The 14413-nt window shown below is 44.9% G+C and overlaps 2 protein-coding genes across 3 annotated transcripts; one reads left to right on the forward strand and one right to left on the reverse strand.

Moving 5' to 3' along the window:
* The first annotated feature begins 420 nt into the window (after positions 1-420).
* On the forward strand, positions 421-2919 carry mphosph6 (M-phase phosphoprotein 6). The gene is made up of 5 exons (XM_041837924.2): positions 421-771; positions 1215-1327; positions 2128-2218; positions 2322-2422; positions 2511-2919. The coding sequence occupies exons 1-5, from the start codon at positions 724-726 to the stop codon at positions 2638-2640; spliced, it is 483 nt and encodes a 160-aa protein (XP_041693858.1). The 5' UTR covers positions 421-723; the 3' UTR covers positions 2641-2919.
* Positions 2920-3022: 103 nt separating this feature from the next.
* Positions 3023-14023, reverse strand: hsd17b2 (hydroxysteroid (17-beta) dehydrogenase 2). 2 transcript variants are annotated; one of them, XM_041837922.2, is made up of 5 exons: positions 13548-14023; positions 13082-13294; positions 4229-4414; positions 3753-3890; positions 3023-3512 (listed from the first exon to the last, which is right to left on the reverse strand). In XM_041837922.2, exons 1-5 carry the CDS (start codon positions 13990-13992, stop codon positions 3151-3153), a joined length of 1344 nt encoding a protein of 447 aa, XP_041693856.1. In that variant the 5' UTR covers positions 13993-14023; the 3' UTR covers positions 3023-3150. The 2 variants fall into 2 exon arrangements, with proteins under 2 accessions (XP_041693856.1, XP_041693857.1); XM_041837923.2 differs by lacking the exon at positions 4229-4414 and having other exon boundaries at positions 13548-14022.
* Positions 14024-14413: the final 390 nt, after the last annotated feature.

Consider the following 14413-nt stretch of genomic DNA (forward strand, 5'->3'; position numbering starts at 1 on the left):
CCCAATTATCATAACCTGCTACGTTAATTATCCTAACATGCTGCGTAAGTTCTCCAAAACCTGCTATGAAAAGTCCATTTTGACAAAAGCTGTACTCATTCTAGACAAAACCCAGTAGACCGGAGGTAGGTGGGTGCTGAGAGGTGTTTCCGAAATCACACCAAGTAGAAAATTCACCAAGTTTAACATCACTGTAGCTGCTGGAAAACAATACATCTGCTTAAAATATAAACAAAATAGACTTCAATCTATATTTTATCTATCTATTTCATTTGATGTTATTGAATATTTCCACTACTATTAATTAATATCTGTTTTTGGCAGTGCCGATACAATTATTTAGGTGGTTAAATATAGTTTTTAAATCAGCAATAATAACCACTGAATTCCACATCCCTCAAGAATGCTTTCTTCCTCTGAAGTTAGTTACCCGGCCTTATAGGCACAGATCTACGATCAGATTACCTACCCCAAATCCTATCCTTTACCGTGAGGGAGTAACATGCAAAAATGATCGTAGATCCTCTCCAATCTGCGCGCTGCAGAAAGGTGAATCTTCGATCGATTGGTCGAGTCTGAGTTTTATACCGCAAGGCGTGGATACGAGCTCGTGGAAACATTTAGGATTCAAAGTGGCAGTTTACTGAAAAACAAAGCTTTTTGCAGTCACTCAGAAGACTGACATATAGTGTAGTGTCAAAAGTACCAGAATCTCCAATTGAAATGGCCAATGACAACGCGAAACTCTCCAAAAACCTCTTGCGTATGAAGGTAAGAAATGCATGCTAACTAGTTAGTTATCCAACTAGCCGCTAGCTAACGTTAGCAAAGTTGCCTCTGCTAGTAGACACGTTGCTAAACCTCAGTCTGATGGAGCTGTTGATAAATGGTAAAAGTGGCATCCAACTAAAACCATCTCTGATCTAGCTAGCTAGCCAAGTAACCTGGCTAACTAGGCTTGAGCAACCAGGCTAGCTTTGCTGGCTAACTTATTTGGTTTGTCAGGTGAGATATCTTTGTCAACACACTTTTCAGTAAGCTAACTAGATAAGTATTGTGTTTTGTAGCTTGTTCAGACCTATGGCTATGGGTTCTCTCCAACACCTTTTCAATTGTAAGGGATTCATATGACACCCTGTTGAAGTTACTCAGCAATGTCAGACTCCAATGCACGTCTTGTACTGTACTTCTACATTTGCCATTCTGTCTACTAGTTCATGCAAAGAGGCCTGGATGCAGATACAAAGAAACAACTGGAAGAAGAGGAGAGGAGGATCATCAGTGACGAGCATTGGTATCTGGACCTGCCAGAACTCAAAGCTAAAGAGTATGACCCTTTCACTGTCCACCTGCACATATTGGGATAATTACATAAGGATTGTCAAAGTTGCGTCAATTCAAATCTGGCATTAGGAACAAAAGAGGTCAACACAACTTCTAAGATATACTAGTTATTTTAATTAATGCAAAAACCTTCAATGGTAAATATGATGTTTCGTATATACGGGCTCCTTGAAATACCTCGCAGGGCACTTCAGAGAACTAAATCCATTGTTCCAGGTTCTTCCTCAAATACTCTGACAGAGAGAGAGTTTCCCACCTCTCTGCTGGCCAATCAGAGTAGAGACTTGAGCGTGGTTTAGACTTACTCAGCCAATCCGTTGGCGCACAGGCTAGTCCCCCGCCTCTTAGCGCATCCCTGTTTCCAGGCATACGTTTATCATAACAACCTGTCATGGTGAGAAGAGCCAGCTCCCCTAGACACCATTCCTACGTCCAAGGATGGTTCACAGATCACAAAGAACCAGTATTGTCTAGTATTTGGAGACATAAATCCTTATCTCATTTTACCCCCTAAAACAGCTCTTCACATCAATCACAGCTTGCCAGGTGACACAACCTACATTAGCCCATTCAAGAATGCATTATTTCTAAGTTAGTCATCCCATCAATTATAAAAAATAATAAATCCCCCATAGGATGTAGGCTAGTTTGAAGACACAACTGCCACTCTTTTCCAATGTCCAGCAACATACCATCAGACATTGGAGAGAGATTAGTATTTTCTCTAGTGTCCTCGGCTCAAATGTTGGCATATGTTATATTGTTCTTCCTGTCTTTGGTTAGGAATTTCATCATAGAAGAAAGAAGTTTTGGGCCATGTGAAGACCTGAAGTATGGACGAATGTCATTCAAGGGGTTCAATACAGAAGTAGAGGTACTTGTTTATTTACAATCACAGCTTTATGGTTTATCAAATTAAGACTAGACAAATTAAATGTGATTGTTTCATTGGTGTAAATGTTTAATTCTCCGTCCAGAAACTAATGATAGTGATGAACGCTCCAAATGAGGAAGAGGAGGAAGAGGAGGAAATTAGCAGAATGGAGACTGATATCACAGATGAAGACATGGCTAGAAGGTAGGAAAGAACTCATGTTTTATTTTGACATGATTTCAAACTGTTTTGTTACATCGCCGTCTGATGAACTTTTCTCTCTACATTGTAGGTATGAGAGCTTAGTGGGAAGCATGAAAAAGAAGTTTGCTAAGAAGCGGGAGAGGTCTGCGATTGAGGATGTTAAGCAAAACGCAACTGAGACAGAAACAAAGAGGGCTTTTTTGAAGCCTCAGGACTGAGGGCATGCTTTTTATTTAAATGAAGTATGTCAGGACTGTCAGGATGTTTTTATGTGCATCAAACTTTTTTTTTTTTTTTACTGCTGTGTTTTCATGAACCATAGGTAACTTCCATAGATGTTACAGGCATATATTTGAAAGTTGAATGGATGTTATATATCCTCTTTTAAAAAATATATTTCTTCAAGATGCATTGAGGGTTATGGACACAGGAAATGAAGCCCACATTCTTGTACCATGGACAAGGGTATAGTTTCATTAAAACTATAACCCAATGTGGCGGTTTGTCTTGTTTTCTGTGAGAAATGGACAAAAAAATAACTTCATTCAAACAATAACAAGTAAGGGTTTTCAATAGCCTTGATTATGAAGCTGTCAAAGTGCTGTGTTGATACAAAGCCTGCCAACCAAGCATGAGGGAAGATGGAGAGATACTAATCTATGGAAGCATTCCCATAAAGAACCTTGGGAAAGAATAGCCCGACATCACATCAGTTATCTCGCATTTTATCAAGTCTTCGAACCCACTGAGCCTCCTGCCTGGAGCCCAGCTGGCAGACTACTATTGAACTGAAACAGACTTGTAATAATGATGTCATAGAACTGTGTGGGGCAGAGGCGGTGGAGGCAGGGGATGAGCCACGCAGACTGGCCAGGGGTGTAGACGGATCTGGGGGCCACTGACATCAGGGCGTGGCACATGTCATCTAGCACGGGATGCAGGTCCTCTGAGGACATGTCGGCCATCTTGGAAAAGCGGGTCTGGAGAGAGGAGATGTAGGCCTCGCCGTAGTCCTTCCGGACATCCTGGGATAGAGAGGTGAAGATCTCCTCTTGGTAGCGGCTCCAGTCATCACTGCTACCGAAGATATCTGCGTTTTCAACCAAATGATAGACAAGTCCGTTGATTAGGCAAATCAAAACGGGGAAAACAATGTTTATTTAAAGGTACAGTAGACTCAGCGATGCACAAAGTAAACAGCAGTACTGGGTACATTTCCGCAACAACTAAGAGCGCTGGAGAGTGAGGCTGAAGTTCTCCGCTGTCTCAGGTCATAGCATTTACATTTTCAACTCTCATATAACATTTCGTCATTATTTATTATACATACTTGTCCTGAAGCCTGCAGGTTGAATTGTGGATACGTTGACACCCCATCTGGCCAACTCTAGTCTCATCACTCCAGAGAAGGTGTTCAGGGCTGCTTTGGATGCTCCATAGGCCACAAACCCAGGGACGGGTACATCACCTGCACAAACAGATTTTTTGGTTTATCGTCAACAGGAAAGGGTTAGGGTTAACGTTGAGCACAGAGTCGCATGTCAAACTGGCTACAGGTACAAGATTCGTTATATTTACAGTTTCCTCACCTTATAAGGCTGTCTGAGTAGTAGTGGAGGTTATTGGCCAACTTTACATGCTTGGAAATTGCTTGGCCAGCTATACTTGCTTTGAAATTGCATTGGTGTCATAAGTGGGATAGTTGTAATCCTGTTTCCGTAGCCAGTATAACTTGTGAGTGACTGCTCAAGGTTAACCCTAACCCTTTGTTTTGACAATAACCAATAAACAGTCCACATATGTTACCTGCCATACTGCAGACGTTGACTAGCCTGCCTCTGGAGTGTCGGAGCATTGGAAGAAACACCTGAGAGACCTCTACTGCAGCAAGGAAGTTCACTGCCAAGCATTCCCTGTATACTCTCACAGGCAGAATCTCTCCATCTGCCACAAAGCCCAGGACTCCCGCGTTATTCACAATCCCCCAAAGACCTGAGAGTCAAAGGGAGTGTGGACTTGAGACCTTCCATGTCATGTGCATTATGGCATTATTTGGGTCAGAAAAGGATCACTTCTTTCTCCATATACAGTGGGGAGAACAAGTATTTGATATACTGCCGATTTTGCAGGTTTTCCTACTTACAAAGCATGTAGAGGTCTGTAATTTTTATCATAGGTACACTTCAACTGTGAGAGATGGAATCTAAAACAAAAATCCAGAAAATCACATTGTATGATTTTTAAAGTAATTAATTTGCATTTTATGGCATGACATAAGTATTTGATACATCAGAAAAGCAGAACTTAATATTTGGTACAGAAACCTTTGTTTGCAATAACAGAGATCATACGTTTCCTGTAGGTCTTGACCAGGTTTGCACACACTGCAGCAGGGATTTTGGCCCACTCCTCCATACAGACCTTCTCCAGATCCTTCAGGTTTCGGGGCTATCGCTGGGCAATACGGACTTTCAGCTCCCTCCAAATATTTTCTATTGGGTTCAGGTCTGGAGACTGGCTAGGCCACTCCAGGACCTTGAGATGCTTCTTACGGAGCCACTCCTTAGTTGCCCTGGCTGTGTGTTTCGGGTTGTTGTCATGCTGGAAGATCCAGCCACGACCCATCTTCAATGCTCTTACTGAGGGAAGGAGGTTGTTGGCCAAGATCTCGCGATACATGGCCCCATCCATCCTCCCCTCAATACGGTGCAGTCGTCCTGTCCCCTTTGCAGAAAAGCATCCCCAGAGAATGATGTTCCCACCTCCATGCTTCACGGTTGGGATGGTGTTCTTGGGGTTGTACTCATCCTTCTTCTTACTCCAAACACGGCGAGTGGAGTTTAGACCAAAAAGCTCTATTTTTGTCTTATCAGACCACATGACCTTCTCCCATTCCTCCTCTGGATCATCCAGATGGTCATTGGCAAACTTCAGACGGGCCTGGACATGCGCTGGCTTGAGCAGGGGGACCTTGCGTGCGCTGCAGGATTTTAATCCATGACGGCGTGGTGTGTTACTAATGGTTTTCTTTGAGACTGTGGTCCCAGCTCTCTTCAGGTCATTGACCAGGTCCTGCCATGTAGTTCTGGGCTGATCCCTCACCTTCCTCATGATCATTGATGCCCCACGAGGTGAGATCTTGCATGGAGCCCCAGACCGAGGGTGATTGACCGTCATCTTGAACTACTTCCATTTTCTAATAATTGCGCCAACAGTTGTTGCCTTCTCACCAAGCTGCTTGCCTATTGTCCTGTAGCCCATCCCAGCCTTGTGCAGGTCTACAATTTTATCCCTGATGTCCTTACGCAGCTCTCTGGTCTTGGCCATTGTAGAGAGGTTGGAGTCTGTTTGTTTGATTGAGTGTGTGGACAGGTATCTTTTATACAGGTAACAAGTTCAAACAGGTGCAGTTAATACAGGTAATGAGTGGAGAACAGGAGGGCTTTTTAAAGAAAAACTAACAGGTCTGTGAGAGCCGGAATTCTTACTGGTTGGTAGGTGATCAAATACTTATGTCATGCAATAAAATGCAAAAAATCATACGATGTGATTTTCTGGATTTTTGTTTTAGATTCCGTCTCTCACAGTTGAAGTGTACCTATAATAAAAATTACAGACCTCTACATGCTTTGTAAGTAGGAAAACCTGCAAAATCGGCAGTGTATCAAATACTTGTTCTCCCCACTGTATGTAAAGTTTGGTGCCTTTTCCAATGACATCTATTGTTGCTTTTCCACTGAGACTTACCCCCAAACTAGTGGGTCACCCGTGTTTTATGTTAATGTAAGCTCTAGTGTTGTTTCCAATAGGAGTGTGACACTAAAGACTTGTGGCGAGCAGATCAACAACTTTCTTTGTGAGAAGGTGTTAAAGTTCAGTTAGCCATTGTGACGTACAGCCAGTTTATTAGGTACATCCATCTAGTACCGGGTCGGACCCCCCTGTAGCCATGAAGGGATGCATCTGATCAGCAACAATGTCCAGATATGTTGTGGTGTTAAAGCGTTGCTCAATTGGTATCAAGGGACCTAACGTTTGCCAGGAAAACATTCCCCACACCATTACACCACCGCCACCAGCCTGTACCGTTGACACCAGGCAGGATGGGGCAATGGACTCATACTGCTTACGCCAAATCCTGACTATGGCATCAGAATAAAATGTTATTTGTCACATACACGTGTTTAGCAGATGTTATAGCGGGTGTAGCGGGATTTTCCATGCATCGGCAGGACAGAGAAGCTACGTCTGGTAAGACGAGGGGCGGGGGGGTGTGTCAATTTGTCAATAACAGCTGGTGCGGAATGTCTAATATTAAAGAAGTCTCGAGGTATTGCTCGCCTGAGGTAGAGTACCTTATGATAAGCTGTAGACCACACTATCCACCAAGAGAGTTCTCATCTATATTATTCGTAGGCGTCTATTTACCACCACAAACCGATGCTGGCACTAAGACCGCACTCAACAAGCTGTATAAGGCCATAAGCAAACAAGAAAATGCTCATCCAGAAGCGGCGAGCCTAGTGGCCGGGGACTTTAATGCAGACAAACAAATCGTTTTACCTCATTTCTACCAGCATGTCACAAAAAAAACTGTAGACCACCTTTACTCCACACACAGAGACGTATGCAAAGCTCTCCCTCGCCCTCCATTTGGCAAATCTGACCATAATTCTATCCTCCTGATTCCTGCTTACAAGCAAAAACTAAAGCAGGAAGTACCAGTGAATCGCTCAATACGGAAGTGGTCAGATGACGCGGATGCTACGCTACAGGACTGTTTTGCTAGCACATGTTCCGGGAGTCATCCAACGGCATTGAGGAGTATACCACCTCAGTCATCGGCTTCATCAATAAGTGCATCGACGACGTTGTCCCCACAGTGACCGTACGTACATATCCCAACCAGAAGCAATGGATTACAGGCAACATCCGCATCGAGCTAAAGGCTAGAGCTGCCGCTTTCAAGGAGCAGGACATTAATCCGGATGCTTATAAGAAATCCCACTATGCCCTCAGATAAACCATCAAACAGGCAAAGCGTCAATACAGGATTAAGATTGAATCCTACTACACCGGCTCTGATGCTCGTCGGATGTGGCAGGGCTTGAAAACTATTACGGACTACAAAGGGAAACCCAGCCGCGAGCTGTCCAGTGACGCGAGCCTACCAGATGAGCTAAATGCCTTTTATGCTCGCTTCGAGGCAAGCAACACTGAAGCATGCATGAAAACACCAGCTGTTCCGGACGACTGTGTGAAAACGCTCTCGGTAGCCGATGTGAGCAAGACCTTTAAACAGGTCAACATTCACAAAGCTGCGGGGCCAGACGGATTACCAGGATGTGTACTCAAAGCATGCGCGGACCAACTGGCAAGTGTCTTTACTGACATTATCAACCTCTCCCTGACTGAGTCTGTAATATTTACAGTGAGGGGGAAAAAGTATTTGATCCCCTGCTGATTTTGTACGTTTGCCCACTGACAAAGACATGATCAGTCTATAATTTTAATGGTAGGTTTATTTGAACAGTGAGAGACAGAATAATAACAAAGAAATCCAGAAAAACGCATGTAAAAAATGTTAGAAATTGATTTGCATTTTAATGAGGGAAATAAGTATTTGACCCCCTCTCAATCAGAAAGATTTCTGGCTCCCAGGTGTCTTTTATACAGGTAACGAGCTGAGATTAGGAGCACACTCTTAAAGGGAGTGCTCCTAATCTCAGTTTGTTACCTGTATAAAAGACACCTGTCCACAGAAGCAATCAATCAATCAGATTCCAAACTCTCCACCATGTCCAAGACCAAAGAGCTCTCCAAGGATGTCAGGGACAAGATTGTAGACCTACACAAGGCTGGAATGGGCTACAAGACCATCGGCAAGCAGCTTGGTGAGAAGGTGACAACAGTTGGTGCGATTATTCGCAAATGGAAGAAACACAAAATAACTGTCAGTCTCCCTCGGCCTGGGGCTCCATGCAAGATCTCACCTCGTGGAGTTGCAATGATCATGAGAACGGTGAGGAATCAGCCCAGAACTACACGGGAGGATCTTGTCAATGATCTCAAGGCAGATGGGACCATAGTCACCAAGAAAACAATTGGTAACACACTAGGCCGTGAAGGACTGAAATCCTGTTCAATCCCAGGCTGTGTCACAACCGGCCGTGACCGGGAGTCCCATAGGGCGGCGCACAATTGGCCCAGTGTCGTGAGGGTTTGGCCGGTGGGGCATTACTTGGCTCATCGCTCTCTAGCGGCTCCTTGTGGCGGGCCGGGCGCCTGCAGGCTGACTTCGGTCGACAGTTGACCGGTGTTTCCTCCGACACATTGGTGCGGCTGGCTTCCGGGTTAAGTGGGCAGGTGTTAAGAAGCGCGTTTTGGAGGGTCATGTTTCGGAGGACGCATGACTTGACCTTCGCCTCTCCCGAGCCCATTGGGGAGTTGCAGCGATGAGACAAGATCGTAATTGGATTGCTTCCCGGCAGTGCTGTGGGTATGGAAAGGAACACAAAAGATGGAATTCACAAGTGCCAATGTAAATTCCATCTTAACAGGCTGCAAGAAACCTTTCCAGTTGAAAGAGAGCCCAATGCCCTGAGGAGAGGACGAAGCTGGAAAAAGTGATAAGTACACTAGGCTTCATACAGTGATGCCCAAGACCAGTTTATCGTAACTTGGATTTCTTCAAATGTTATTGTGTTACAAAGTGGGATTAAAATTGATTTGTAAATTTTTTGTCAACGATCTACACAAAACTCTAATGTCAAAGTGGAAGAACAATTCTAACATTCTTTTTAGATTAATGAAAAATAAAACACTAATATACTTTGATTAGTTAAGTATTCACCCCACTGAGTTAGAAACACCTTTGGCAGTGATTACAGCTGTGAGTCTTTTTGGGTAAGTCTCATAAGAGCTTTGCACACCTGTTTTGTGCAATTATTCTTTTTTAAAGTCTTCAAGCTCTGTCAAGTTGGTTGTTGATCATTGCTAGACTGCCATTTTCAAGTCTTGCCATAGATTTTCAAGTACAATCCAGGTGTGCAAGCAGAGGTGTAGGCATCCTGATAAATAAGAATATGGACCAAGAATGCTGCTTTCTAATGTTGAATTATGCCTTACATGATGAAAAATACACATTGATTTCATTGCATATCCCACCAGGGGCAAATATTTTATATATATATATATATATATACAGTGAGGGGAAAAAGTTTTTGATCCCCTGCTGATTTTGTATGTTTGCCCACTGACAAAGAAATGATCAGTCTATAATTTTAATGGTAGGTTTATTTGAACAGTGAGAGACAGAATAACAACAAAAAAATCCAGAAAGACGCATGTCAAAAATGTTATAAATTGATTTGCATTTTAATGAGGGAAATAAGTATTTGACCCACTCTCAATCAGAAATATTTCTGGCTCCCAGGTGTCTTGTATACAGGTAACGAGCTGAGATTAGGAGCACACTCTTAAAGGGAGTGCTCCTAATCTCAGCTTGTTACCTGTATAAAAGACACCTGTCCACAGAAGCAATCAATCAATCAGATTCCAAACTCTCCACCATGGCCAAGACCAAAGAGCTCTCCAAGGATGTCAGGGACAAGATTGTAGACCTACACAAGGCTGGAATGGGCTACAAGACCATCGCCAAGCAGCTTGGTGAGAAGGTGACAACAGTTGGTGCGATTATTCGCAAATGGAAGAAACACAAAATAACTGTCAATCTCCCTCGGCCTGGGGCTCCATGCAAGATTTCACCTCGTGGAGTTGCAATGATCATGAGAATGGTGAGGAATCGTCCCAGAACTACACGGGAGGTTCTTGTCAATGATCTCAAGGCAGCTGGGACCATAGTCACCAAGAAAACAATTGGTAACACACTACGCCGTGAAGGACTGAAATCCTGCAGCGCCCGCAAGGTCCCCCTGCTCAAGAAACCACATATACAGGCCCGTCTGAAGTTTGCCAATTAACATCTGAATGATTCAGAGGAGAACTGGGTGAAAGTGTTGTGGTCAGATGAGACCAAAATCGAGCTCTTTGGCATCAACTCGCCATGTTTGGAGTAGGATGAATGCTGCCTATGACCCCAAGAACACCATCCCCACCGTCAAACATGGAGGTGGAAACATTATGCTTTGGGGGTGTTTTTCTGCTAAGGGGACAGGACAACTTCACCGCATCAAAGGGACGATGGACGGGGCCATGTACCGTCAAATCTTGGGTGAGAACCTCCTTCCCTCAGCCAGGGCATTGAAAATGGGTCGTGGGTGGGTATTCCAGCATGACAATGACCCAAAACACACGGCCAAGGCAACAAAGGAGTGGCTCAAGAAGAAGCACATTAAGGTCCTGGAGTGGCCTAGCCAGTCTCCAGACCTTAATCCCATAGAAAATCTGTGGAGGGAGCTGAAGGTTCGAGTTGCCAAACGTCAGGCTCGAAACCTTAATGACTTGGAGAAGATCTGCAAAGAGGAGTGGGACAAAATCCCTCCTGAGATGTGTGCAAACCTGGTGGCCAACTACAAGAAACGTCTGACCTCTGTGATTGCCAACAAGGGTTTTGCCACCAAGTACTAAGTCATGTTACTTACTTCCCTCATTAAAATGCAAATCAATTTATAACATTTTTGACATGCATTTTTCTGGATTTTTTTGTTGTTATTCTGTCTCTCACTGTTCAAATAAACCTACCATTAAAATTATAGACTGATCATGTCTTTGTCAGTGGGCAAACGTACAAAATCAGCAGGGGATCAAATACTTTTTTCCCTCACTGTACATGTTTCAAGCAGACCACCATAGTCCCTTTGCCCAAGGAAGTGAAGATAACCTGCCTAAATGATTACCGCCCCGTAGCACTCACGTCGGTAGCCATGAAGTGCTTAGAAAGGCTGGTCATGGCTCACATCAACAGCGTCATCCCGGTTACCCTAGACCCACTCCAATTCGCATATCGCCCCAACAGGTCCACAGATTACGGAATCGCACTCCACACTGCCCTATCCCACCTGGACAAAAGGAACACCTATGTGAGAATGCTGTTCATTGACTACAGCTCAGCATTCAACACCATAGTGCCCACAAAGCTCATCACTATGCTAAGGACCCTGGGACTAAACACCTCCCTCTGCAACTGGATCCTGGACTTCCTGACGGGCTGCCCCCAGGTGGTAAGGGTAGGCAACAACATGTCTGCCACGCTGATCCTCAACACTGGGGCCCCTCAGGGGTGCGTGCTTAGTCCCCTCCTGTACTCCCTTCTCACTCACGACTGCGTGGCCAAACACCATCATTAAGTTTGCTGACGACACAACAGTGGTAGGCCTGATCACCGACAACGATGAGACAGCCTATAGGGAGGAGGTCAGAGACCTGGCAGTGTGGTGCCAGGACAACAACCTCTCCCTCAATGTGAGCAAGACAAAGGAGCTGATCGTGGACTACATGAAAAGGCGGGCCGAACAGGTCCCCATTAACATCGACGGCGCTGTAGTGGAGCGGGTCGAGAGTTTCAAGTTCCTTGGTGTCCACATCACCAACAAACTATCATGGTCCAAACACACCAAGACAGTCGTGAAGAGAGCACGACAACACCTTTCCCCCTCAGGAGACTGAAAAGATTTGGCATGGGTCCCCAGATCCTCACAAAGTTCTACAGTTGCACCATCGAGAGCATCCTGACCGGTTGCATCACCGCCTGGTATGGCAACTGCTCGGCATCTGACCGTAAGGCGCTACAGAGGGTAGTGCGTACGGCCCAGTACATCACTGGGGCCAAGCTTCCTGCCACCCAGGACCTATTTACTAGGCAGTGTCAGAGGAAAGCCCAAAAAATTGTCAAAGACTCCAGTCACCCAAGTCATAGACTGTTCTCTCTGCTACCGCACGGCAAGATCTACCGGAGCGCCAAGTCTAGGACCAAAAGGCTCCTTAACAGCTTCTACCCCCAAGCCATAAGACTGCTGAACAATTAATCAATTGACCCCCCGGACTATTTACATTGACCCCCCCCCCCCATTTGTTTTTACACTGCTGCTACCCGCTGTCTATTATCTATGCATAGTCACTTTACCCCTACCTACATGTACAAATTACCTTGACTAACCTGTACCCCCGCACATTGACTCGGTACCGGTACCCCCCTATTTATAGCCTCGTTATTGTGTTACTTTTCCTTTATTTTCCCCTTTAGTTTATTTGGTAAATATTGTATTAACTCTTTCTGCGTGAAAAGCCCAGGAGGCTGGTCGTTTGAGATACTGGAACCTGGGTGCCTGGCACCGACGATCATACCACACTCAAAGTCGCTTAGGTCACTCGTTTTGCCCATCTTAACGTTCAATCAAACCGTAACTGAATGTCTCTGCCTGTCTGCCTGCTTTATCTAGCAAGCCACAGCCACTTGACTCACTGTCTGTAGGAGCTAGCCATTTTCGTGAACTGGGTGGTGTACCTAATAAACTGAAAAGTACCCAGGGCGTTGCCTTGGCTCTACGTCAGAGCCAGTCCGCCGGAACCATGGCCCAGTAAGACACAGGTGCCGGTCCGCATAGATGGAAACAGAAAAGTCAGCCTTTTGGGTTAAACACTGGGGTAAATCCTCAGTGGAAATGCGCCTTATAGTTCTTATAGTGAACGACACGTTACCTGCCTCCCCAACCTGAGTGCAGATGTAGTGGTGAGCCCGCTTTATCTGCCCAGCGTCTGTCACATCCAGCTGAACGACTTGTAGCCCCTCAGACCCCAGTCTCTTCAGCTCCACTGCTCCTGGGCTGGTCTCATCCAGAACCCCAGCAAACACAGTCACTCCCAAGTCAGTAAGCCTTCTCGCTAGGGCATGACCAAAACCTGTATCACAACCTGTTCACGTTGGAGAGAAACAAATAAATTGGACACCAGTTGACACACTGTACCAATGTTCACGTGTACTTCATTCATGAGTACCCAAAGCACTCACAGCAGTATTGAAACCACATTCAATAAGATTGTACAGAAGATTTAAGGGGCCTCACGTCTTGACTATGTTATGAATAGGAAGTATCAGTCAATTTTTGTTGACAGCGGTTGGTATGATAATGTCAGTGTATGGCACCCGTATATCCGCATCACCTACCTGTAATCAGCACAGCTCTTCCCTGCATCGTCAGCATGTCCACTCGTCTGCCCAGAACTACATAGCACAACCAGAGGCTGCAGGTCAGAAAGAGCAGACTGCGGTAACCTGGAAGGGCCAAAAAGCACAGAGGCCCCCCAAGAGCCAAAAGTGCAAAGGTCCAGTATTCCCTATCATGACTCCCTCTCGCCTTAGTTATAATTGCCCCAATGTATAGGGCTGTAACCATTGTATACAGAGAAGAGAAATACCAGAATTCAATGTCAACACTCTCCATTCTATCCACCGTCAGGTTGGTCTTGCTCTCCTTTCCTGTTATGACTGAGGTATCAATATCCTGTCCCCTTTGTTGGATATCCCCTTGGCTCTTTGACATGTGCATATCAAGTGTATCCTCAACTCTGAAAAACCCAAGCTTTCTGTCTGTAACCTTTTTAAGAAACATTAACCCCACCCCTTGGTCACTGCCAGCCAGCACCGCCAATCAACAGCGCTGTTACATTAGTGCATGTGGAAACAGGCATGGCTCTGAATGAAACCTGTTCTAAACCAGACATCAGGGGTGTATTTATTAGTTTCTTATTGGACAAGTTCGGGTAAGCCCCTCCCCATCTTGGCCCATTTGCTAGCTTGGTTTCTAGTGAATACACCCCAGATCTATGATAACAGAAAAAGCCTACTGTCCTGTTCTTATCATAACATCAGCAGGTGTGTCTGTGACAGTTCACTAATCACTGATAATGGAGTTATTTATACTCACCTGATGGTCTATACAAAACGTAAAATGGTTTGTTATTTCTTTCTAAATGGATCTGACGGAGCTGTTACTATTGCTGGGTCGGGGCTGCAATCTGTTTCAAGTATAA

Source organism: Coregonus clupeaformis, chromosome 19 (genome assembly GCF_020615455.1).
Source record: "Coregonus clupeaformis isolate EN_2021a chromosome 19, ASM2061545v1, whole genome shotgun sequence".
Taxonomy (NCBI): domain Eukaryota; kingdom Metazoa; phylum Chordata; class Actinopteri; order Salmoniformes; family Salmonidae; genus Coregonus; species Coregonus clupeaformis.